Raw genomic sequence first — 25,440 nt, forward strand, 5'->3', positions numbered from 1 at the left:
CTTGATAAAGTGGGTAACGGCCTGTGGCCTGGGCCTTGGCAGAGCTGACGTTTCAGATACTGAGAACCCAACTCCTCCCGCTGCACGGGGCTTTGGTTATCAGTCCCAAGCTGCTGTGTGCTTGGTCTATAATGGTTTTTGAGATACCCTGGGCTCCCCTTGTACAATCCTGTTTTATTAGCTTCTTGGTGACTTTGTCCCATTGGGTGACAGTTTCTGCTAATCCTATCCTTTGGAAATAGACTATAAGGTGCTGTACCACTTAATAAGCTCACACGGAGTAAGGCACAGCGTCTGCAAGATCTCCCATCTCCAAGCATCCATTATCTTCCCCCTCTTCTGTCCTCTTTATCCTCTCATCTCCTGGTCCTCTCTCTCAGGATCCTGTCACTGAAGAATGACCTGCTGATCCAGGTCATCCACTTGTTCTCTACGAGGCAGAGTCTGTTCCTGAACCTGGGGGGGGGCTTCGTTTTCTCAGCTAGACTGGCAGCCAGCAAGCCCCAGTGATCCTTTTGTCTCCGACCCCACCCCCCTCAGAGTTAGGGTTAGAAGTGCGCCAGGATTATAGGTGCGCACTGCCATGCCTCATTTGAAAGATGGCAAGTGAGAGGCATGTGTGCAGATGGTTTAGGCACAGCCAGAGCAGGCAAACACTGTTTCTGCGTATTGTCTACTGTAGACATGTCTTTGTGTTTCTAGCTCGGCTGTCAGCAACCAGTTCTTGTCTCACTTTCTGTTCATTTATAGGAATCTTAACGAGACTGTCTGCACTTAACAGAGCCGTGTATTCAACCTAAACCGAAAATTCCTTGGACAAGAAGCTGGAAGAGGGACAGACTGGACGTTTGTCTTTCATATATGTTAGCATCGTGTTTTTGCTGGGTACCAAATTCCTTTTTTGTTTTTGTTTTTAATAGGCATTTACCATGTACCACCAGCTCACCTCGAACTTCCTATGTAGAGCAGACTGGGCTCAAACTTAAAGAAATCTTCCAGTTTTGCCTCCAAATGCTGGGATTAAAGCTACCACACCTGGCAGAGTTCTTATTTATTACAAGTAGAAAACAATCCCATGGGGATGGAGACATGGCCCAATGGTTAAGAGCACTGGCTGCTTCTTCCAGAGGACCCAGGTTCAATTCCCAGCAGCCACATTGGCAGCTCACAATTGTCTGTAACTCCTATTCCAGGGTATCCAACAGACATACATGCAGGCAAAACACCAAATGTACACTATTTGCAAAACCTGACAAATGGTTTTGTGTTCACACTTCTTTTTATATTTTTTTTGGGGGGGGCGCGGTTGAGACATGGTTTCTCTGTATATCCTTGGCTGTGCTGAACTTGCTTTGTAGACCAGACTGGCCTCGAACTCACAGAGATCGGCCTGCTTCTGCCTCTCTAAGTACTGAGATTACACTGCGTGTGCCACTGCACCTGGCTCACGCCTCTTTGTGATTTGATGGCTCCTATCAAGAAGTGCCCTTTACCTCCCCAGCATTTGAATCTGAGGTGGCATAATGGCTTGATTATGTCAGGAGAATGTAGACCAGTGCCAAGCCTGGGCTTCAAGAGGCTTTCAAATGTTTACTCCATCTCTTGAAACAGTGCCCTTCCATGAGCAAGGCTGGTAGGCATGCTAGAAGACGAGGAACTACACAGAGCAGAGGCAGATGGTTCCATCTGAGTTCATATTAAGCCAGCCAGCCAGGCAAATGACCCAGTTGCATGAGTGAGCCCAGTTAAGACCAAAGGACTACCCAGCCGATTCCACCCCACTGCCAATTCACAAAAACATGAGCTAAATAAATATGTTCCTGTCTTAAGCCACTGAGTGTTGGGGTGTTTATTACCTAACAGTAGTAATGGTAAATGCAGGGACTTGTATCTTTTGTTTTGTTTTGTTTTGTTTTTTTGAGGCACAGTTTCTCTGTGTAATAGCCTTGACCATCTTCGATCTCACAGAGATCCGGTTGACTCTGCCTCTGGAGTGCTGGGATTACAAGCCTGTGTCACCGCACCCAGCTTTATTTTCTTTCTTGTGTTTAGCGACATTTGAAACATGTTCACTTACTTCAAGCCTGCTCTCCAATGCCCAATTCAGAAATTAGAGATCTGGGTAGAGATCATATATAGGTCTATAGAGTGCCTTCTCTGGGTCCTCTTGTTGGCCTTCCTGCTCGGACAGAAAGGTATCCTGGGAGCACACAGCTCTGAGAGGAGACAGTGTCCCAGTGGAAGGGCATCCTGAGACATGGAAGCCCAGGAACCACAGGGCTCTTGCGAGGCGGCCTCCTCAGCAGAGGCACTGAAGCTCTCAGGAGACGGTATCCCCAGCTGGGCTGAGAAGCTCAGAAGCCCCCCCTCCCCCGCTCCACTCCACTTTTTCCATTTATTGCTTCTTGACTTCTTTCCATGAGAGTCACACCAGGCAGCAAAACGCATAAAAGGGATTTATTTATCGGGTGGGACAAATCCAGCTGTGGCTGCCTCTGCTCCAGGAACTGAGCAAACAGCCTTTATATAGGGTTTCTTTTGGGGCAGATTTTTCCAGGGTGGACTTTTCCAGTGTGAATATTGGTGAGATTTCAAGTCCTGAGCTTGGGCTTCCTGTCATGAGATACAAAGTTTACACAGCAGGGAAGCCGTTTCCTGTCGTTTGAGTAGGCATGAAGAGCCAACACCTCTATTAGATTTTCCCTATTACCCAAATACACACACACACACACACACACATACACACACACACACACACACACACACACACACACACACACACACACACACACACACACGATTTCCAGCTGTCACGAGTACTCCAAGCTCAGTGAAAAGCAAATATCCTAAACGTTCTGAAAGGAAATCTAGTCATGATTCGTTTAATGGCTTTGGGTGAGGAAATGTAAATATAATATAATTTTCCTGTATCCTTTTAAGCTCACAGTTGGGACAGACTCTTTGGAGAAAAACAAAGTGTACAGCATGTGGGAGAAAACTCCATGGAAAGCATCTCAAAGCAGGGGCCTAGCTAGTTACGGTGACTCCACTTGTATTCCCAGTGCTCAGTAGGCTGAGGCAGGAGGATTTTGAGTTTTAGGCTGGTCTGAGTTATAAAGAAAGACCCCATCTGTTGTTTTAAAAGAAAATCCCAATTGTTATATTTTACCAATAAAAACTCCAGAGCCAGATGCTAGAGTGAAAACCTGCTAGCTCAGAGAGGCAGAGAAAGCACCCAGATGACCTTCCTCTTCAGCTCACTGTCCTGAATGAAAAGGCCCTAAAGGCTCACTAGCTCAGCTCACAACCCAGGAGGAAAAGGCCAAAAAAAACCAAGGCTTGCTAGCTTGAAGGTCAAAGGTCAAAAGCCAAAGGTCAAGAAGCTAAAGACCTCAAGAGCTAAAAGCTAAAAGCCCCTTCTACTTCTACATGCTGTCTTAAATAGAACTCAGTCGCTCCTACTCTTATTCCCTGTTAGCTAGTTTCTTGCTCCACCTCTTGACCTAGAGTTGATTTTATTAAGTTCTGTGTACAGAAAGCTCTTGGCTTAAAGGTGTGTGCTAGGCTGGCTGAGCCACACCTCAATCACCTGTTTACAACAAACAGAAAGTTCTTGACTTAAAGGTGTGTGTTAGGGCTCAACCCCAAGAAGCAGGGATTTGCAGTTTACAATCCCAGGGATCACAATGGGATCACGTATCCTGAAACACCTGTCTTAAAAATAAAATAGTAGTGGCTTGGACTTCTTCCATATATAGCATTGACAACAAGAGGACAATGCATCTATGGAGAAATGATGCCACCAAGGAAAGAAATTTGGGACTCTCAAAGGCAGTAGAGAAGGGAGGCACATGGGAAGATACTACCTAGTTCAGGGAGGCTTGCTTATAAATCACCATGGGAAGATAATAATAATCTCAGTAAGGAATTTGAGTTCCAGCTGGTGGTGTTAGCTCACACCTATAAACCCAGCATTCTGGAGATGGAAGCAGTAGGCTCACTTTGAGTGTGAACAAGCCTAGGCTATATAGTGAATTCGAGGCCAGTCTAAGCTACAGAGTAAGATCTTGTCCTAAAAAACAAAAACAAGGGGCTGGCTTAATGGTTAAGACCACTTCCTGCTTTTCAGTGTGTTCCCAGCACCCATGTAAGGCAGCTCCTAACCATTTGTAACTCCAGCTCCAGGGGCTCTGACGCCCTTAGGTTCTGAAAGTACCTGTAGGCTCATGTATGTACCCACATGCATACACATGTACATAACTATACATAAATAAAAATAATAAAAACCAATCATGTTTGAAACCGCATTAATAGCTGGGCGCAATGGCGCGTGCCTATAATCCCAGCACTCAGGAGGCAGAGGCAGGTGGATCTCTGTGAGTTTGAGGTCAGCCTGGTCTACAAAGTGAGTTCAGGACAGGCAAGGCTACACAGAGAAACTCTGTCTGAAAAAACCAGAAGAAAACAAAAACATAAACAAAACCCACCAAAACAAGCAAGAGTTGTTTGGATGGATTTTTTTTTTCCCCTCTCAAAGGACAAGACCATGGGTTCATTTATATACAACATGATAGTAATTACGTGTATGGTTCTGCATCTATACTTTATAATTTATTTACTTGTATTTCATGTACATTGGTGTTTTGACTGCATGCACGTCTGTATAAGGGTGTCGGATCCCCTGGAACAGGAGTTACAATGTTGAGATGCCATGTGGGTGCTTTGGAATTGAGCCCAAGTCCTCTGGAAGAGCAGCCAGTGCTCCTAACAGCTGAGTCATCTCTCCAGCCCCACCCTGTATACTCCAAAATGCAAAATTTGAGGCTAGGGATGTGGCTCTCTTGGTGGAGTACTTGCACAAGGCCGTTGGTTCAATACCCAGCACTGCAAAGTATTTTATTTTATTATTTTATTTTATTTTGAAACAGGGTTTCTCTGCATCTGCCTCCCTGAGTGCTGGGATTAAGGCATGAGCCAACACACCTGGCTGTTTGCAAAATCTTTTTATTTATTTTATTTTATTTTGGTTTTTCGAGACAGGGTTTCTCTGTGTAGTCTTGGCTGTCCTAGACTCACTTTGTAGATCAGGCTGGCTGTTTGTAAAATCTTATGTGACAATTTATAGTTTGGGGCAATTTATTGGAGTGGTTTCAAGTTGGGGACTTGTGCAAGTTATTTTTTTAACCATTGAAGACAAACTGCTCAACTCTGTAAGAGAATATTTATAAACTCTTGGCTCTTACAGGCTTCAGAATTCTGGGGACAACATTTTTGAAATCATTGATAAGCTCCTATATTCCTTAACAAAGCTTTAGGGACAAGCAAGGGGAATCCACTTTTTAACAGTTTCACTATCGTTAGAAAAACGGAAGGTGAGCTCTCTTCCCTCGGTCTTCTTCAAACGAAAAGCAGTTTAAGAAATAAAAATAAAAAGAAGAAAACTTAGGCTCTACCCTTCAGGGGCTGGGCGCGAGCTGACGGACAAGGATTTCCACCAATTGTCTGAGGCCTCTTCCGCCCCCCAAGTAAGTATCAATCTGGCCAATGGGAGCGCCACTGTTTCAGCAATGGAAGAAGAAGAGAGGTTATTGGTCGCCGCCTGTGGTGGCTGACCAATAGGAGCTCGCCGAGCCGCGGCTCAAGCTGGGCGCCGGAGGATTCCCCCAGAGTTGCTTGGCGCCCGCGCTGGTTCTGCGCGGTAACGGCGGCCGGAGTCGCGGTCGGGGCCGTCGATCGCTTCCTGCCCCTTGAGGTGAGGCGGGCACCTGCTTCTCCTCGGGCTTCTGGATGCAGATGCTCCCCCCTCGGCTCGTGCTGCACGCGGGGCCTAGGGAGGTCGGCTGCCTGCGGGCGATCTCCTTCGGCCGGGGCTGAGGACCTTGAGCCTTCTCCTCCCTTCCGTCCCTGGGAGTCTGGGCGTCCGGGGGAGGAAAAGACGGAAAGGACGAGCTCCTGGGGGAGGAGGAGGGGGAGCTGAAGCCGCCGGGTTCGGTTTGCACCGCTTGCGGGCCCCTTGCGGGTGCTTCCCGGGCTGGTCGAGCCCCAGCGATTCGCTGGCCCTTGTTACTCGCAGTTTAAGAGAACTTCAAGTTTACCACCAGCACTGCAGCGTAACTGTGACGTAAGTGTTTTTTATCCTGGTGAACAGGCTTGGACAGACAGGTTTGGAAACTTCCTTTAGGTTCTGCAGACACTAACAGAGAGAGGGAGAGGGGGCGGGGGCGGGGGCGGGGGCGGGCGCCTCGGTTTGAACCCAGGTCAAACGGAATCCCCACGGCTCCCTAGCATCCAGTTCCCGGTCTGTGTTCATCGAAACCAGTGTTTCAAAGCTTAGTAAGATGACAAATGTGACGTTCACGTTTTGGATCCATCCGACTAGCGTTTGTGTGATGAGGAGGCTTGGGCCCGTGGCTGGTTATTTTAGACAAAATTCTGGTCTTGTGCACAGGATTTGGGAAAGGTCGTGTGTTTACTGTTTCCTACCACGTGTGGCTGAAGAACTAACTTAATTGTAAACTTTATACAGCTGCCTCTAAAGAAGTATTGTTCAGAGTGGACAGTTGTGTGTCCCTAGATTGTATCTAAAAGTAACTTAGGCATGTTTGTGACCTTGAGTATTGAAGAACATTTTGTTTTCTAGACAGGGCCTCTCTGTGCACCCTTGGCTATCTTGGACTCGCTTTGTAGACCAAGCTGGAAGAACATTTTTGAAGCATATCTTTTTTACCGTAAATTATTAAAAGCGCTGGTTTGTGTGTTTTTGAGTACTGAGGAACATATTTTTAAAGAATATCTTTTTTTTGCATAAAAATGTAAAGTTGATAGATTCTTTTATAGAAGTCTACTAGAATTTTAGTAATGCATAGCTCCTGGCATGTTTTTAGTTGTAGTTTTGGTTTATTATTTGGGCCTTTTTTCCTTGTGTTTTTGAGAAGTAGAAGTTACAGTTAGTATTATTTAGCACCAGCTATGAAAGTTGATGCTGTGTGGAATTCACTGCTGTCACCTTCCAGTTGAAATCAGAACTGGTTGCTCTCTAGACATGCCATGGAAGGTTTTATTTTACAAAATAGAACCATGCTGAAAATTAATTTTTCTTTTTTCTTTTGGTTTTTCTTTTCTTTCTTTCTTTCTTTTTTTTTTTTTCTTTTTTCTTTTCTCTTTTTTTCAAGACAAAGTCTCTCTGTGTTAGTCTTGGCTGTCCTGGACTGGCTTTGTAGACCAGGCTGACTCGAACTCACAGAGATCCGCCTGCCTCTGCCTCCCGAGTGCTGGGATTAAAGGCCAGGACCACCCATACTCAGCCATGCTGAAAATTAGAATAAGAAAAAAAAAATTCTGAGGCCGGGTGTGGTGGCCCACGCCTTTAATCCCAGCACTCGGGAGGCAGAGGCAGGCGGATCGCTGTGAGTTCGAGGCCAGCCTGGTCTACAAAGTGAGTCCAGGATGGCCAAGGCTACACAGAGAAACCCTGTCTCGAAAAAACCAAAAAGAAAAGAAAAAAAATTCTGTACATTTATTACTCAGATCTACTATATCTTGGAATTTAGTTTTTAATTAAGTTTATTAAAACAAGGTGTTGCTAAATAGCTCAGGCTGTTTGGAAATCTGCTTTGTAGTTGAGTCTAGCCCCATTTGCTCTTTTCCTGCCTCTACCTCCACCCTCTAGGTGCTAGGAGTTACAGTATCACCAAGCCCAGCAGCCATGGCTTTCCTGCAGTTTGCTGTTGGAATCAATGCAAATGCCTTGTGTATACTAGGCTTAAACTAAGCTGCAACCCAGGCTCACTTTTAGTTTTTTCAAACTTAAATTTTATCCTGCGAGTGTAAAAATGTCTTCTTGTTTTGGAGGCAGAGGCAGGTGGGTCTCTGTGAGTTTGAAGCTGGCCTGGTCTACAAAGCGAGTTCCAGGACAGCCATGGATACACACAGAGAAACTCGTCAGTTGGGGAGGCTGAATCAGTCAGATCGCTGTGTCTACAAAGTGGGTCCAGGACGGCCAAGGCTGCACAGAAAAGTCTTCCTGTGGGTATGTCTTCTGTGGCTTGGCGAGAGTAGATGGGTGGCTGAAGCTAGGTAGTAGAGTAATATGTTTTGTTCCCCCCAGCACCAAAAATTGACATTTCTGTGTCTCCTTTGTCACTTTTGATGCTATGAAAGATTAATAGTACCTGTTATGTACAGTATTGTGTTTGTTTTGGTAAATGTCTATATGCAGGTTGTGACAAAATTGCAGGGTTCCTGGGAGATTACTTTCGAATCCAATAGTTAAGCCTCATTATTATTTTGCTCTTTTTATTTGGGGATTACTATGATTATAAAAAAAATTGTTGTAAATAGTTTGAATATGGAGTTTTACTCTTTAGCCCAGGCTTGCCCGTAATTTACTGTGTAGCTCAGGCTGGACTTGAATTCATGGTGATCCACCTGGCTTCAGAGTTGGTTGCCAAAACATTTTTTCTTTATTCTTTTTTTAAATTTTTGTTTTTATTTTTTGAGACAAGGTTTCTCTGTGTAGTTTTGGCTGTTATGGAACATGCTCTGTAGACCAGACCAGGCTGGCCTTGAACTCACAGAGATTTGCCTGGCTCCAAAACATTTCTGGCTTCGTTAACTTTTAAGATTTTGTAGTGGTGGAAGGAGCTGGAGAGATGGCTTAGAGGTTTAGCACACTGGCTGCTCTTTCAAAGGTCCTGAGTTCAATTCCCAGCAGCCACATGGCAGCTGTCAGATCTGCTGCCCTCTTCTGATGTGCAGGTACACAGGTAGGCTGGATACTGTGTAAATAATAAAGGCATACACCTTTAATCTCAGTATTCAGAAGGCAGAGGCAGGTGAATGGATCTCTGAGTTGGAGGCCAGCCTGGTTTACAAAGCAAGTCTCGGACAGCCAGGACTACAAGAGAAACCCTGTCTCAAAAAAAGGAAAAAAAAAAGTTTTTTAAAGCCCTGTAAACTCTTCATTTTGCTAAAAAGAATCTTAAACAGAAATTCTGAAAGACTTGTATCAACTACATAACATTTTTAATGTATTTTATTAATATGTTTTACAAATACTGTATCCCCAGAGATGGCTCATGAAGCAATGGACTGTGATCTTCAAGGGCCATTAGATGGTACTACAGAACGGGCTACCCCAGCTGAAGTCATCAGCCAAGGGGCACCTCTCCCGCAGCCAGCCCCTGATGAACTGGCCAACAGCCAAGGAGGAACACTGGTTCAGCATGTGCCTGCTGACGTGCCAAGCAGTCAAGGAGGACTGCCCCCCCTACAGCCTATGCCAACAGCAGCCACTGGTTTGATGGAAGAAAATATGGAGGTTGTCAACCCTGGAACGTCAGAAGAGCATCATCAGGGATCTGGTGCTAACCGTACCGTTCAAACTGCAGTTTCAATGAACAACTTCATCAGTGGACTGCAGAGACTCCATAACATGCTGGAGTGGCTGAGACCTCCACCTTCAGACCAAAGTGTGGGACCAGTGAGAACGAGGAGGAGAAGAGCAGCATCCATTCTGAGAGGGAGAGCTGGAGCATCTCAGAGGCCAGAGGGCGCCAGGTAAAACAAAAGCTATGTGATTGATGCCGCTCTGAATGGTGAAACTCCCGTTCTGGTCGCACACACCACCCTCCCCCACCTCCCCAGTGGCTACCAAAGTGAACCGTTCAGAATCCCTACTTCCTGGTACGTCAGATAAAATTAGTGCTTGCCTTGTTTACTTCATTTCGTATTTGAGGTGGGTTTCAATGATGTGCTCTGAAAACTAGAGGCAAGTCTGTCAGCAACATATCTGTTGAGGCTTGGCCCCTTTTATTTTATCTTATTTTTAACAAAAATGTTTCCAAATGTATCCAGAGCATATACACACAGCTATGGGCACGAGTATTGAGGCAGCGTGTTGAGGCAGCGTCTCAGTTGATCCTAGAACTCTCCCTAGCTGGTAGTTTAGCTAACAGCTCGCTCTGGGGAATCCCTAGTTGGCATGAATTACAAGCGGACCTCCCCACTTTACACGTGTCCTGGGTCTCTGAACTCTGGTTTTGTGTGTGTGTGTGTGTGTGTGTGTGTGTGTGTCAGTCAAGACGGTTTCTCTGTGTAGCCTTGGCTGTCCTGGACTCGCTTTGTAGACCAGGCTGGCCTCAAACTCACAGTGATCCGCCTTCCTCTGCCTCCCGAGTGCTGAGATTAAAGGCGTGCGCCACCACGCCTGACTGAACTCTGGTCTTTATGCTGGATGGCAGATGGCTTACCCCTGGGCTGTCTCCCCAGCTGTGGCATGCCACCCCCTCTTTTTTTTAAAGCTAGGCATGGTAGTCCATGCCTTTAATCCTAGCACTTGGCAAGCTAGCGTGGTCTACATAGACCCTGTCTCAAAAATCAAAACAAAAAAATGTTTTATTTTGTTGTAGGGGCGTGGATCATAGAACAAGCGTTGAAAGATGTTTAAAGAACTTGGCTTCTAGAACAAAATGAATATGACACTAAAACATTTCCCCTGATACTATATTTTAAGCTAATTCTACACTAAATTTGTGTAACTATGAGTTTTCTAGGACTGGTTGTTTCAGGCTTCTGAACTATATTTTTGTTCTTTATTTGAAGGTAGAGGCTTTGCTGTTGTTTTGTTTTTCAAGACAGGGTTTCTCTGTGTAGCCTTGGCTGTCTTGAACTCACTTTGTAGACCAGGCTGGCCTCAAACTCACAGAGGAACACTTGCCTCTGCATCCCGAGTGCTGGGATTAAAGTTGCATGCCACCAAACCTGGCCCTTTTCTTTTTTTAAGAGTTGTTTATTTGTGTGTGTGTTTATGAGCACACTTGTGCTGCAGTATGGAATTGAGGTTAGAAGACAATTTGCTGGAGTTTCTACCTTGGTGAGTCCCCAGCCAAAGTCAAGTGATTGGCTTGCCCAGCCATCTCACCAGCACTGGGCAGGGGTTTTGGCTGGTTCGTTTTGGTGATTTTTTTTTTCCCCAATGAGATAGTCTTACCCTATAGCTCAGGCTAGCCTGGGAACATCTCTTGCCCCCACTTCCCAAGTGCTGAAGTTGCAAGTGCTGCCACCATGCTGGCTTCTGAGTCTCTGAAATTTAGATGAATTTCTCGATATAGTGTTTGCCATTGACTCACCTGATAGACTCCCTGAAGCCAAAATGAGCAGCTTCTGCCTTAGACCTAGCCAAGAGGCCAAAGTTGAGGGGTAAAATTAGGAGTGTTCATTGCAACAGACCCCTCAGGCGAGCTTACAAACTCCTCCTGCTTGGTTCATCCATCAATGGTGATGGCTCACACCTTTACCACAAGGTGGCGCACGCCTTTAATCCTGGTACTCAGAGAGGCAGAGGCAGTTGGATCTATGAGTTTGAGGCCAGCCTGGTCTACTAAGGTTTCCAGGACAGCTAAGTCTACACAGAGAAACCCTGTTTCAAAAAATCAAAAGAGGGGGGAAAAACCCACAAACAAACAAAAACCCTAGCTAAAGGAGCTGCAGCTACCTTGGTAGAGTTTGCCTTCTATGCACTAGATTTGATTCCCTGGCTAAATAGCAAGTTAGAAGCCAGCTAGGGTTCTTTGAGACCTGGTCTATTTAAACAAAAGAAAGAAAAAAGGAAAAAAACAAAACAAAACTGGATATGCTGATGCTTGCTTGGGAAGCAGAGACAGGTGGACCTCTGAGTTCAAAGCCAATGTATTTGGGGCTACATAGTGAATGGAGGGGATGGCCAGGCGTGGTGGCGCACACTTGTAATCCTAGCACTCTGGAGGCAAAGGCAGGCATATCTTTGTGAGTTCAAGGCCAGCCTGGTCTACAAAGCGAGTCCAAGACAGCCAAGGCTACACAGAGAAATCCTGTCTCAGAAGATAATAATAATAATAATAATAATAATAATAATAATAATAATAATAGTAGTAGTAGTAGTAGTAGTAGTAGTAGTAGTAGTAGTAGTAATAATAATAATAAATAGTAGTAGTAGTAAAATAGTAATAATAACAACAACAACAATAATAATAGCAGCGGTGGGACAGACACAGAATGCTCTTAAGAAATTCTTTAGGATTGGAGCTAGAGATCCAGCTGAGGAACTCTGGGTCTTATTACCAAAAAATGCCAGAATATGCCAGGCTGTGGTTGCACGCCTTTAATCCCATCACCTGGGAGCCAGAGGCAGCCAAGGCCACACAAGGGGGGGAGGGGTGCAGAATAAGGGCTGCAGGACATTTGCTTTATAGAGTAGTAAAGGAGCTAGTAATATTTAAATCAGGCTTTCATAACTGAGAAGTAACCAAATTCCTGTAGAAATCCAGGGTGTGATTAATAAAGAAAAGCAAGTGAATCTTGGTACATTGTGTAGTATTTCCTATTCTCATCCCTTTGTCCAGGCCCATGGTAGCCTTGAAAATAGACCATTTGACAGCCACCAGGGGGCGCTGGGTGCTGTTGGAAAACAATGCAGGTTCTGAGACTGTCCCCTTGATGTGATCGTTTGGTGCTTGGTTCCCTAAAAGACCCTATGATTAAATGGGAAAGAGAGTATACTTTACCAGTATTTGCCTAATGTGGTGCTTTTTTAAAGTTGTGTGTGTGTGTGTGTGTGTGTGTGTGTGTGTGTGTTTATCTTTTTGAGACAGAGTTTCTTTGTGTAGCCATGGCTGGAACTCACTGTAGCTGTCCTGGAACTCGCTCTGTAGATCAGGCTGGCCAAACTTTTTTAGATCCATCCGCCTGCCTCTGCCTCCGAGTGTTGGAATTAAAGGCGTGAGTGACTACTGCCTAGCAAGAATTTATTTTTATTATTCTAAATTGTGTGTCTGTGTGGAGGTTTGTGTATTGGTACGTGCATAAGAGCCCAGGTACTCAAGCAAGATAGAGGTATTGGATCCCCTTGAACTGGAGTTATACTTGGTTTTGAGTTGCCATCTGGTTTCAGAGAACTGAGCCCTGGTTCTCTGGAAGACCAGTAAATGCTCATAGCCACTGAGCTATCTCTCCAGCCCTGTTATATTTCTTTCTAAGTACATGAGTGTTTGCCTGTGGTAAGTGTACCATATGTTTGCCTGGTACCCAGCAAAGCCAGGAGAAGCGTCAGATCTCCTAAAACTGGAGTTACAGATAATTGTGAGCTGCCATGTGGGCCCTGGGAGCCAAACCCAGGTCCTGTGTGAAAACAAGGTTGTTACCTGCTGAGCCATCTCTCCAGCCCTATAGTTTTCATTCAACTTTCAGTGGAAGCATTTAATGGCCTGGAAATTGAACTAACTAGGAACTACCTTCATACCGTCATAGGTTGTTCTTGCATTGATGGTCCATTTTACTGTAATTTTTGTGTGTTGGGGGGGGGCAGGGTATCTTTGTGTAGCCTTGGCTATCCTGGGCTCTCCTTGTAGACCAGACTGGGATCACAGGGATGCGCCACCGCGCCCAGTCAATTTTTTTTGTCTCTATATACATACAGATTGAGAACACCGATGTATGCCTACTTTCAAGTAAGCAGGTCTCAACCTTATGTACCAGCCACTGCTCATAACTTAGAGACTGGGAATCCAACCTCAGGAACTGATTCCGACAGTGACACCACTGCAGAGAACGAAGAGGTTGTTGTCCAGGCAGAAGAGCCTGAAGCTGACATTCCAGGTCTGTATTTTATCCAGCTTTCTATTCATAAAACTAAAATCCACAAAACACAGATTTCACTGGCTGTGGGGACGCTGAAAGACTTTGATTTGACTCATAATTTTCTGATTTGTGTTCCAACAAGTCTCTGTAATGACACTTTACATTCCCTTTAAAAGTCAAAAACCACAGTTAGATCAGTGTTAGAAGGGGTTGGAGTAACCTTGTAACGACTGTCTTTTATCTTAGTCAATATATCTGGACCATGGGCAGTCCCAAAAGTGTTGCCAAGGTAGATGTGCCTAGAAGGCTGAAAAGTGTCTGGGTGACCACAAAAGAGTCAGGACATGATGGCATTACTTTAGTCACTTTGGTACATTTGAGAAAGTAGATTGTGTATCTAAAAGTTTTGTGCGCCTATGTAGTGCCATAAATTTGGATACTTCAGGAGGGGTTGTATGAATTCAGGGTCAGCTTGGCCTAGATAGTAAGACTGTCTCAAAGGGGAAAAAATGATAAATTCAGCTGTTTGAGTTGTGATTTTCAAGTCAAGTATAATGTTATATATTGTTTAAATGGAATTTTATTTAGTAGTTGGTGAACAGAGATCCCCCTAAAGTAGATGTCCTGTTTACATTTAAAACCCACTAGTATATAGATTGTGTTTTTTCAGTATCTTTTTCCTTTTAAAAAGCATTTTAAATTTATTTTATGTTTATGCATGTTTTACCTGCACGTATGTATGTACCAAAGGAGGTCAGAAGAGGGCACTGGGTTCTCCTGAGCTAGAGTTACATAAATGGTTGTGAGCCACCGTGTGGCTGTTGGAACTGAACCCCTGATCAGCAAATATTTTTAACTGCTAAGCCATCTCTCCAGATCCTGTTTTAATTTTTTGTTTTGTTTTGTTTTTATGCATTGGTGTGAGGGTGTCAGATCCGCTGGAACTGGAGTTACGGACAGTTGTGAACTGCCATTTGGGTGCTGGAGATTGAGCCTAGGTCAGTCAGTGCTCTTAAGTGCTGAGCTAGCCCTCCAGTCCCCTATTTTAAGTAGAAAAAATCTGGCTGATAAATGTAGCAGTAGTAAGAGAGAAACCACCATTTTATGACTTCAAGTAAAATTATATATTTAGGCTGAGCACAGTGCTGCTAACCTTTAACTTAGCTCTCTGGAGATAGCAATAAGATCTCTGGGGTTCTAGGACAGCATATTCTACATAGTGAATTCCAGGTCAGCCAAGGGTACCCAGTGAGACCCTGTCTAAGAAACCATATATATATACAAATATATCATATGTATTTATATGTAGTTTTACAAAAATCATAGGTGGGATCTAAAACTCTTAGGCTGAAAGATTGATGGAACTAGCCATAATAATCAATCCTCAATCTCAAAAAGGACCACCAGGTCTTAAGTGCCTCTTAATATGCTGTAGTCAAAAATATTCATACAACCTGAGAGATAATACTGACACTAGCCCAAAAAGAGTCTACTTAAGACTCCCATTTCAGATAACCAGTTTTTGTTAGCGGGGAAAGCAACAAAGTAAACACCTCAGAGATGTCTTCATTCTTGTCCAAAATGAATGATACTCTATAAACAGGATACCTAGAAAACCCCCCCCCCCAAAAAAAAGTGTGTGTGTGTGTGTTGATATGTATTGTAAAGGAAATACCTCAGCTGAGTCGTGGCACATACCTTTCATGCTAGCACTTGGGAAACAGGCCTAGAGTTGATCTCTGAGTTCAACGTCAACCTGGTCTACAGAGTTCTAGAACAGCCAGGGCTACAAAAAAAAAGCCCTGTCTAGAAGAAAAGAAAACAAGGGCTGGGTGTGGTGTGCACGCCTCAAATCCCAGCACGTGGGAGACAGGGCAGTAGATGGAGTTGGCATCCTTTTTCAGGAACACTAGAAATTCAGGTAGACAGCTGCAGTGCGGCTCTCCCCTTAGCTTCTCATACCTAACTTGTATCATTTGTATGTTGTCCATGCTACCGTTTGTGGATACAACTTGGTAGAACAAGGAGTTACCTCAGCAGAGCAAGAAGCTACATCTGTCACAGGAGGTGATGCAACCCCTGAAGAGGTAACATGAATGTTCTTCTCACCCCCTCCCCCCAATTGGTTTGTCTTGAAATAAGGTCTTACCTGATGTTAGTCTGGCTTTTAACCCAGCGTCCTCCATCCTTGGCCTACTAAGTGCAAGGGGTTGCATGCATATGCCACCACATCCAATTTGAACATCCTTTTAAATACAAGTGACTGCTTCCCTCCCCAGCCCCACCCCACCCCATAGGGTTTCCTTGTGTAGCTCTGGCTGTTCTGCCTGCCTCTGCCTCCCAAGGCCACTACTGTCCAACTATGACTACTTTTTTTTTTTTTTCTGAGACAGGGTTTCTCTGAGTAGCCCTGGCTCTCCTGGAGTCACTTTGTAGCAGTGCTCCTATCTCGACCTCCCAAATGCTGAGACATCTAGGGATAGCAAATGTACATCCTCACCAGTGCTTGGTATCATCAGAGAGCAATTTATGCCAGTCTAAGGTTTTTTGTTTTTTATTTATTTTTTGGTTTTGGTTTGGTTTTTTGAGACAGGGTTGTTCTGTGTAACCTTGGCTGTCCTGGACTCGCTTTGTAGACCAGGCTGGCCTGGAACTCACAGAGAAGGCTGCACAGAGAAACCTGTCTTGAGAAACAAAAACAAACACACCAAAAAAAAAAAAAAGATAAAGAAAATAAATAAATCATTGTGTGTATGTATGTGTGTCTGTATATATACATACATACATACATACATACATACATACATACATACATACATACATACATATGAAGGAGAAATAGTCTTCCATGGGAAGAGCACACCAATTGGTTATCCCTTACCAAATGGTCAGCTCTGAGTTTGAGGCCAGCCTGGTCCAGGACAGCCACTGCTATACAGAAAAACCATGTCTTGGGGGAAAAAAAACAAACAAAACAAAACCAAACAAACAAAAAACTCAGTGTTGCCAGGATGTAGCTTGGTGGTAGAAGATGTGTTTAACATGTATAAGGTTCCGTGGATACTACTCCCAGAAGTAGATATAGTATACAATGTATATTTTGCCAGATTGTATCTGGTAGGAGGTATTGTACATTCTTTGCAGCTTTTCATTTGGATTTATATAATCCTGGTGTGATTTGATTTGGTAGTTTGCACATAAGACTGTTTTTGCACTTTCTCATCCAACAGTCTCCCCGGAAGCCCAGCAACCTCCCTTCCATGGATGACGAAGAAGGGGAGACTTGCACCATATGTCTGGACCAGTGGACCAGTGCTGGGGACCACCGGCTCTCGGCATTACGCTGTGGCCATCTTTTTGGATATAGATGCATTTCTAAGTGGCTCAAAGGACAAACACGAAAATGCCCTCAGGTAAGGACTGTAAGCAAGGAGTCTGTGTTAAGTCAGAATTCCTAGAGCCATATTGATCATGTCTCTTTGGACTCTTTAGTGCAACAAGAAAGCCAAGCACAGTGACATCGTTGTCCTTTATGCCCGAACCCTGAAAGCCTTGGACACTACTGAGCAGGAACGCCTAAAAAGGTCGGTAAGGGCTGGTGACACATAGATCAGTGGATCAAGGCACTTGCTCCAGTACTGAGCAAACTGAGTATCCAGCACCTACATAGTGGAAGGAGAGAATCAGTCTTGCTGCTGCTGCTTCTTCCTCTTCCCTCTCTTCTTCCTCCTCCTCCTTCATTTTATTTCAGTCTGTCTGTCTTTTTTTTTGTTTTTGTTTTTGGTTTTGGTTTTGGTTTTTGGTTTTTGGTTTTTCGAGACAAGGTTCCTCTATATTATCTTGGTTGTCCTGGACTTGCTTTGTAGACCAGGCTGGCCTCGAACTCATGGCCTCTGCCTCCCAAGTGCTGGCGTTAAAGGCATGCGCCACCACACCTGGTTTTATTTTAGTCTTTCAAGACAGGGTTTTACTGTGTGGCCTTGACTAGTCCAGGCTGATGCCTCAAGCCCAGAGAGATCCTCCTGCCTCTGCCTCCTGAGTGCTGGGGTTAAAAGTGTGTACCACCACTGCCCAGATCTCTTTGCTTCTTTGTAAGCATATCTGATAAGGAAATTATCAGTCTACTTTTGTTATGACTCTGGGATTTTACGTAACTTCTGACTTGGGATCTGTGAGAATCAACGAAGTTGCAGTCTCAGACACTTAATTCAATAATTGTTTTTTTCTGCATGATTTGTATATACAGCATTAAAAATGTGAGGCTGGAAGCTAGACCTGGTGATGTACGCCTTTAATTCCAGCACTCAGGAGGCAGAGCCAGGCAGAACTCTATGAGTTTGAAGCCAGCCTGGTCTGTATAAATTCTAGAATAGTCATGGCTATATAGACTCGGTCTCAGAAAGAAAGAATGAAAGAAAGAAAGAAAGAAAGTGTGGCTTGGTGGTATAACACTTGCTTAACATGTGCAAAGTCTTGGGTCTCATCTTAGCATTGGGGGATAAAAGAGTTTCAGATGATGAGACCAAAGCTGAAAGAAAAAAAGATTCAACGTATTTTTTGTTAGTTTTTATTTTGAATTTTGAGAAAGTTGTACTCTTATCCCAGGTTGGCTTGGAACTGCCAAATGATCCTTCTGCCTTAGTCTCCCAAGTGCTACCTGTGCACACCATCATATTTGGCTTGGCACATTTCTTGGTAGTTCTGTTTTTTATTTTGTGTCACTCTTCCTTTCAAATAGCTTTCTTTGGAGCTGGGCATGGTTCCCACGCCTTTAATCCCAGCAGTTGCGAGGCAGATGCAGGCAGATCTCTGTGAGTTTGAGGCCAGCCTGGTCTACAGAGTGAGTCTAGGACAGCCAAGGCTATACAGAGAAACCCTGTTTTGAGACATGGTCTCATGTAGTCCAGCTGGCCTTGCTCCTGGTAGACAAAGATAACTTGAAATCCCCCGACCTTTCTTTTAAAGATTACTTAATGTGCACGGGGCGGGATCAGCATGAATATCTGTGCACCAGTGTATGCTTGGTGTTGTCAAAGGACAAAAGAGGGCATCAGATCCTCTGGAACTGGAGTTCTTAGATAAGTGTGAGCTGCCGTGTGGGACCTGGAAACTCAGTCCTCGTTATTTATTATATATGCAGTGTACTGCCTGCATGTATGCATGCACGCCAGAAGATGTGATTGTGAGCCACCATGTGATTGCTGGGTATTGAACTCAGGACCTCTGGAAGAGCAGTCAATGTTCTTAACCTCTGAGCCATCTCTCCAGCCCTTATTTCCAGACCTCTTAGGCACTTTTGCTACTTTGTTTTGGGTTAGAATCTCTGTTGCCCAGGAGTGACTCTTAATTTCTGAGTGTACATGATCTACCTGCCTCATCCTCTCCTTAGGTACTGGCATTACATGCATATGCCACCATTTCTGGCTAATCTCACTTTCTTTCTTTTTTTTTTAAGATTTATATATTTATTATGTATACAGGGCTCTGCCCGCGTGCATGCCTATGCACCAGAAGAGGACACCAGATCTTACTACAGATGGTTGTGAGCCACCATGTGAACCCATGACCCCCACAAGAGTAGCCAGTGCTCTCAACCTCTGAGCCATCTCTCCAGCCCTAATCTCACTGTCTTTGGCTTAATGCCATTAGTCTAGTTGAACTGTAATTGTTTGGGATTCTTTTTAAATTTCTTATGAAATAAATAAGGGCAGAGTTTGTATGTTTGACTTGGTTTTGGTTTTTTGAGACCGGGTCTCTCTATGTAGCCCTGGCTGGCTGTCCTGGAACTCACTTTGTAGACCAGGCTGGCCTCGAACTCACAGCCATCCGCCTGCCTCTGCCTTCTTGAATGCTGGGATTAAAGGTGTGTGCCACCACGCCTGGCTTTGTTATTCTAGTTTTTATATCTTTTTTTCTTTGTGCATTTTGCTTTTATTGTAATTGGCCTTTTGTTAGCATTTGCTTAGTGTAAACTTCCTTGTCTTTTTAAGCTTTAGCCTTTTTAGTTCTGTTAATTTGGTTGTTAATTTGCATACTTTGTGACAACTAACAATAGTTTCCTACTCCAGTAGAAAAATCTTTTTTTTTTTTTTTTTTTTTTTTTTTTTTGGATTTTTGAGACAGGGTCTCTCTGTGTAGCCTTGGCTGTCCAGGACTCCCTTTGTAGACCAGGCTGGCCTTGAACTCACAAGGATCCGCCTGCCTCTGCCTCCCGAGTGCTGGGATTAAAGGCATGCGCCACCACGCCCGGCGAAAAATCTTTTAACATTTGGGTTTAATCTTATAATTTGCCTTAGCTCACATAGTGAATTGGTTGTTTTCCTCATTTTCGTATGCTATTTTTAATCTCCATTCTATAGTAGAAATCAAATTTCTGGCTTCCATTGCTTGCTTTTAACACCACATCCTAGTGGGCTGGCTGTTTAGTTCCATATGACACTAGAGAGATCATTTTGAACTTCATTATAGTGCCACGACATACTTAGAGTAAAGCATGTATATCACAATGTAAACTTACTATGCCAGCTTGCTGGGAAGTCTTCTGTAGCTTTCCTCATCCTTATCTGCCCCTGGCTTTTCCCTTCTAGTGACTTACTGAATGAGCAAGTGCTCAGGAAGCAGGCTGAGATAGAATCCGCGCGGTGCCGGCTCCAACTTCAGGCCCTCATTGATAAATGCAATAAACTCAATAGCCGTGTTCAGGTGAGTTTTTCCTTTCTAATTCAAAAAACTTATAGAATCGTAGTTAAAGAGATGGGCAATTGAAGAGGGATCTAACTGTTACCTAGGTTTATCTCAATGATAGAACATTAGCCCCAAACCCATCCATACCTTTATGCGGTCTATGAGGGCTTCACACATTGCAACCATTAAAGACTTCTTTACCCCAATATTTGATAATTCTCTGCATACTTTCTTCCAGTTACTTGTAAAATACTCTGAAATCCAGTTCTTTAAGATTCATGGTAACATTTTTATGATTGACAAGTGTTGGCTCTGTTTATTAACCATTAAACTTTATTATACAACCCAACTAGCATACACAAGAAGGAAAAAAAGGTTAAAGGGACAGAAGAGTGAACCTTCCGGTATCTGTTCCACAGGACGGGTCCTTAGGTGTCTCTCTGTCCCGCGAGCTGGTCCGGTCCTGTTTCTCTCTCCTAGCGCGCTCTCCTCCCTCAACCTGTTGTTTTTTTCTTCCCTCCACCTTCCCAGTCACATGCAAAGGGCGGTCTCCTTCTCCCATCGAGGGTCAATTAGGAAAACAATAGCCATGGTGGGGTTCCCAGGTAGGCTTCCTGAATTCCAAGCCCAGGAAGGCTCCAAACAGTCTGTCACAAGGTATTCATGGGGTGCCCCAAGGGTAAAGCCCACCAAGATTGCTTCTACCTGTGACAAAGCCTAATCTTTCCCACAGACAGGAAATCTTTTATTCAATCAAGAAATCATTTTTGTTGGGCAGTGGTGACATACCTTTTGTTGTTGTTATTGTTGTTTTGTTTATTTGTTTTTTCTAGACAGGGTTTCTCTGTGTAGCCTTGGGTGTCTGGACACTTTTTGTAGACTAGGCTGTCCTCGAACTCATAGCAATCCACCTGCTTTTGCCTCCTGAGTGAGAGCTGGGATTACAGGCGTGGGTCACCATGCCTTGCTGTGGTTCACACCTTTAATCATAGCAGGTGGGAGGCATAACAGCAGGGAGAAGCAGAGGGATCACTGTGAGTTCAAGGCCAGCCTGGTCTACGGAGTGAGTTTCAGGTCAGCCAGGGCTACACAGAGAAACCCTGTCTCCAAAACAAAAAACAAAACCCAAGAACCAAAAAGAAAAATAAAAAGCTTTAATGTGCCTAGTCTTCTTTCATTGTAGGACTTGGAAGCCCTTGTTATGCGGCATGAGAATAATGCTGTAATGCCGTGTGGGAGCTCCGAAGCACGATACAAGAGCTGCTTACCCCTCAGCCAGAGCCAACACAAATACCAGTTCCATAAGACCTTCACGGTGTCTCAGGCAGGAAACTGCCGAATTATGGCATACTGTGATGGTTTGAGCTGCCTGGTGGTGTCACAGCCTTCTCCTCAGGCGTCCCTCCTTCCAGGTAAACAGTGTAGAACCTCGTCTTTTATGTTCATTGTTAGACTATTTACTTCTCTTCCCCTTTTGAGGAATCTTGGACTCAATGGTGGTTAAACACTGGTAACAAGCTACCAGCTCCCTTTTTTTCTGTCAGTTCTCTATTAATTTAGTGCAAGTACTTCAGGTGCTCCAAAGATGTCTTTCAAAGCTTGGCATTGTGGCACATGCCTTTAATCCCAGCACCTGAGAGGCAGTTGTAAACAGTTCCAGGCCAGGGAGCCTGGAGCCAGGTTCCAGTAGAGTTGGGCTACATAAAGAGACCCTGTCTCAAAACAAGCAAACAAAATGCGTCTTTCGTAGCTTGGTCTATTGGCACACAGTTGTCCCAGCGTTCAGGAGGTTGAGGTGCAAGTTTGAGGCCACTGTTGTGGTCTACATAGTAAGACCCTGTTTCAAACAAACAGAAAAGGTCTCTGTAATCATACTAAATCATACTGTAATCACTGCACAGCCTATTGCCCTTTGTTAAAAAAAAATTCTTCTGTGTCTTTTGCTTTTATTTAGCAAATTACTGATATCAGTAACCATGTTAATGTGGGAAAGGAGGTGCATGGAAGCATCAGTTGTCACTGGTGTAGTCCAAGGAGAAAAATATTCCCTGTGTATGCCATTTACTTTATAGACAGATTCATTTGCAGTGATTTGTAGAACTATCCTAGAGATTAATTTAGATTTATATATATATATATATATATATATATATATATATATATATATATATATATATATATATATATTTGCAAATAAAAGGATTTCAGGAGTATAGTAATCATTTTATTAATGCATCTTAATGGAGAGCTGAAGAGCTGACTCAGTGGTAAAGAGCACCTTGTTGCCTTTGCAGACAGGAAAGTGGTACTTTTGTGAAGTTGGATAGTTCAAAGCTCAGCACCATGCTAGGTGGTTCACAACAACCACTTTTAACTCCAGTTCTAGCTCCATGGAATCTAATGCCTCGTCTGGCTGCCATGGGTACCCACCACATTCATGTGCATACGTATAGCTACACAGAATCAAACATACAAACAATAAAACTATGGCTGGAGAGATGGTTAAAAGGAGTCAAGTTCACTAACTGTTCTTCCAGAGGACCTGGGTTTAGTTTGAAGCTACCCACATAGTAGCTTACAACCACTACAACCCATAACTCCAGATCCAGAGGATTTGCCATCCTTTTTCTGGCTTGGGGGCACAGGTATGCACATGGTATACATCATACATGCAGTCAAAGCATAAATATAAAATATTAACAATAGAGCTTGAGCTGGGCAGTGGTGGTACACGCCTTTAATCCCAGTCCTTGGGAGGGAGAAACTATGATGTCAAGCTCTAGTTTTATTGTTTTGGGTTTTTTGAGTCAGGGTTTCTTTGTATAGCTTTGACTATGTTGGACTTGCTTTGTAGACCAGGCTGGCCTTGAACTCACAGCAATCTGCTTGCCTTTGCCTCCCCCTCTTGCTATGTAGACCAGCCTGGCCTCACGCCAACTGTCTCAACAGCTTTTCTAAAGTATAACTGTCATAAAATGAAATTGTACAAATTTGTAATCTCTTTTGCCTATCTTTTTCCCTTCTACTCGCTCATAGGTAGCCACTGACCTGCCTTTTGTCACTGCGTGTTCTAGAGCTATGTATAAGTGGCATCATGCAGCATATGCTTTTTTTTTTTTCCATTTTGTTTTTAAGACCCCTATTTTTATATAAACTGATAGCTTATTGCTGGGTGGTATTTCATTTGTATGTATAGTAGATTTGTTTATCTGTTGGTGGATATTTGAAATGGGTTTTGTTTTTGATAATTTTGGTGGCACATGCCTTTATCCTAGCAGTCAAGGCAGAGACAAGCAGATTTCTGAGTTCAGAGCCAGCCTGGTCTACAGAACAAGTTCCAGAACAGCCAGGGCTACAGAGTGAAATCCTATGTCCAAAAAGAAAACAAAAACAAAATCTTTAAAGGTAGGGATATGTAACTCGGCAGTAGAACACTTGGCTGGTAAGCATGGTATTCTGAAGAGTTGGGCGTGGTGCCGCACGCCTTTAATCCCAGCACTTGGGAGGCAGAGGCAGGAGGATCTTTGTAAGTTAGAGGCTAGCTCTACAAAGCAAGTCCAAGACAGTTAGGGTTGTTACATAAAGAAACCCTCTCTTGAGGGGTGGGGGTTGGGGGTGGGAAGAAAGGTTTAACTCTGGGGAATATTTGTTTTCATTATCTGACTAGCTGTTTTCTTGAAGCTTGGATCCCAAGAAAGGTAAGCAAAGGTGCTAATTACAGATAGTTCTATAATTTACTTTTTTGTACCTATCTTATCTCTTATTTGGCAGGCTTTGGTGTTAAGATGTTGAGTACTGCCAACATGAAAAGCAGTCAGTATATTCCTATGCATAGCAAGCAGATCCGTGGATTAGCTTTCAACAGTCAATCTAAAGGCTTGCTGCTCTCTGCGTCCCTTGACAGCACTATTAAACTGACCAGGTAAGTGAGTCATAAGTGTATGGACATTTTGCCTTCGTGTATACTGTGCACCACCTGCGTGCAGAGGCCAGAAGAGAGTATCAGGCCCTCTGGAACTGAACTGGGCTTATAGATGGCTGATAGGTCCATGTAAATGCTAGGAACTGAATGCAGACGCTCTCCAAGAACAGTGAGTGCTCTTAACCGCTGACCCATGTTTTAAAAGTACACACCAAACTGTTTGGATGAGAGCAATGCTCTGTAGATCTTGGGATGATAATGTGGGGGGATCATTGCTGCCTCATACCATAGAATTGCCATGACAGGCCAGGACAACTTATTCCATGTCTGTCTCCTGGACAGTTAGTAATGTAAACCAGACCCGAGTGTGACCTGTTGTTTTGGAGCTAGCTTCCTAATCCTTTTGACTCGTTAACAATTCTGGTTTTTTGTTTGTTTGTTTGCATTTGGAAGGCAGAGGTAGGCAGATCACTGTGAGTTCTCAAGGCCATCCAGGTCTACAAAGTGAGTCCAGGGCAGCAAAGGCTACACAGAGAAACCCTGTTTGTGGGGGTGGGGGGGGTGTTGGAATTTTTAAAATTAATTCTTTTTTGTTTGTTTTTTCCAAGTCAGCGTTTCTCTGTGTAACAGCCCTGGCTGTCCTTGGATTCACTTTGTAGACCAGGCTGGCCTGGAACTCACAGAGATCTACCTGAGTTGGCCAGTGATAGTACATGCCTTTAAGGCAGAGGCAGGCAGATCTCTTGAGTTTGTGGCCAGCCTGTTTACAGAGTGAGTTCCAGGACAGCCAGGGCTACCCAGTGAAACCCTGTGTCCAAACCCTCACCCACCCCCCCAAAAAAATCTTTAATGGTAGGGACGTGTAATTCATGGTAGAACACAGGGCTGATGCATGGCATTCTGAGTTTTTGGAACCATGAAGAAAGTTTCAGTTTAATTTTGGCCCAGTTTTCAGTATAACATTGTATTATATGTTTATAGATGCTGAATGGGGAGGTATATATTTCAATACAAAACAAACAAAAAAATCAATAAAGTCAAGTGAGGTGGAGTGGAGAAAAGGAAGGAGGATTAGTCAAGGTACCCTAAGCTACTCAAGAATTTGAAGCCAACCTGAATTTCCTTTGTCAGCACATGTACATGTATGTTTAAAAGTTGGGGCAGAAACCTGATGTTTGAACCATGATTGGGAGAGAAAACTACTCCAAAAAGTTGTCTTT

The 25,440-nt window shown here is 43.9% G+C and overlaps 2 protein-coding genes across 9 annotated transcripts in view; both read left to right on the forward strand.

Moving 5' to 3' along the window:
- The window catches only part of MLKL (mixed lineage kinase domain like pseudokinase), a 29,642-nt gene extending 27,813 nt beyond the window's left edge, over positions 1–1,829 (forward strand). For all 6 annotated transcript variants that reach the window (XM_084756675.1, XM_084756677.1, XM_084756674.1 and 3 more), the window contains one exon: positions 751–1,829. In XM_084756675.1, the coding sequence (XP_084612801.1) occupies positions 751–800 (50 nt within the window). In that variant the 3' untranslated portion in view covers positions 801–1,829. The remainder of the gene's footprint in view (positions 1–750) is intronic.
- Positions 1,830–5,606: 3,777 nt separating this feature from the next.
- RFWD3 (ring finger and WD repeat domain 3) overlaps positions 5,607–25,440 on the forward strand; it is a 29,462-nt gene continuing 9,628 nt past the window's right edge. Inside the window, exons 1-9 of one of the 3 annotated variants that reach the window (XM_084756668.1) lie at positions 5,607–5,752; positions 9,069–9,558; positions 13,454–13,632; positions 15,634–15,701; positions 16,842–17,027; positions 17,107–17,198; positions 20,202–20,316; positions 21,482–21,710; positions 24,070–24,220. In XM_084756668.1, coding sequence (XP_084612794.1) covers positions 9,071–9,558; positions 13,454–13,632; positions 15,634–15,701; positions 16,842–17,027; positions 17,107–17,198; positions 20,202–20,316; positions 21,482–21,710; positions 24,070–24,220 — 1,508 coding nt within the window. In that variant the 5' untranslated portion in view covers positions 5,607–5,752; positions 9,069–9,070. Of the gene's footprint in view, positions 5,753–5,774; positions 6,122–9,068; positions 9,559–13,453; positions 13,633–15,633; positions 15,702–16,841; positions 17,028–17,106; positions 17,199–20,201; positions 20,317–21,481; positions 21,711–24,069; positions 24,221–25,440 lie in introns of those variants that run through there. The other 2 variants (XM_084756670.1, XM_084756669.1) reach the window with 2 other exon arrangements.

This window comes from Acomys minous (assembly GCF_964271855.1).
Source record: "Acomys minous genome assembly, chromosome: 14".
In the NCBI taxonomy this organism is placed as follows: Eukaryota; Metazoa; Chordata; class Mammalia; order Rodentia; family Muridae; genus Acomys; species Acomys minous.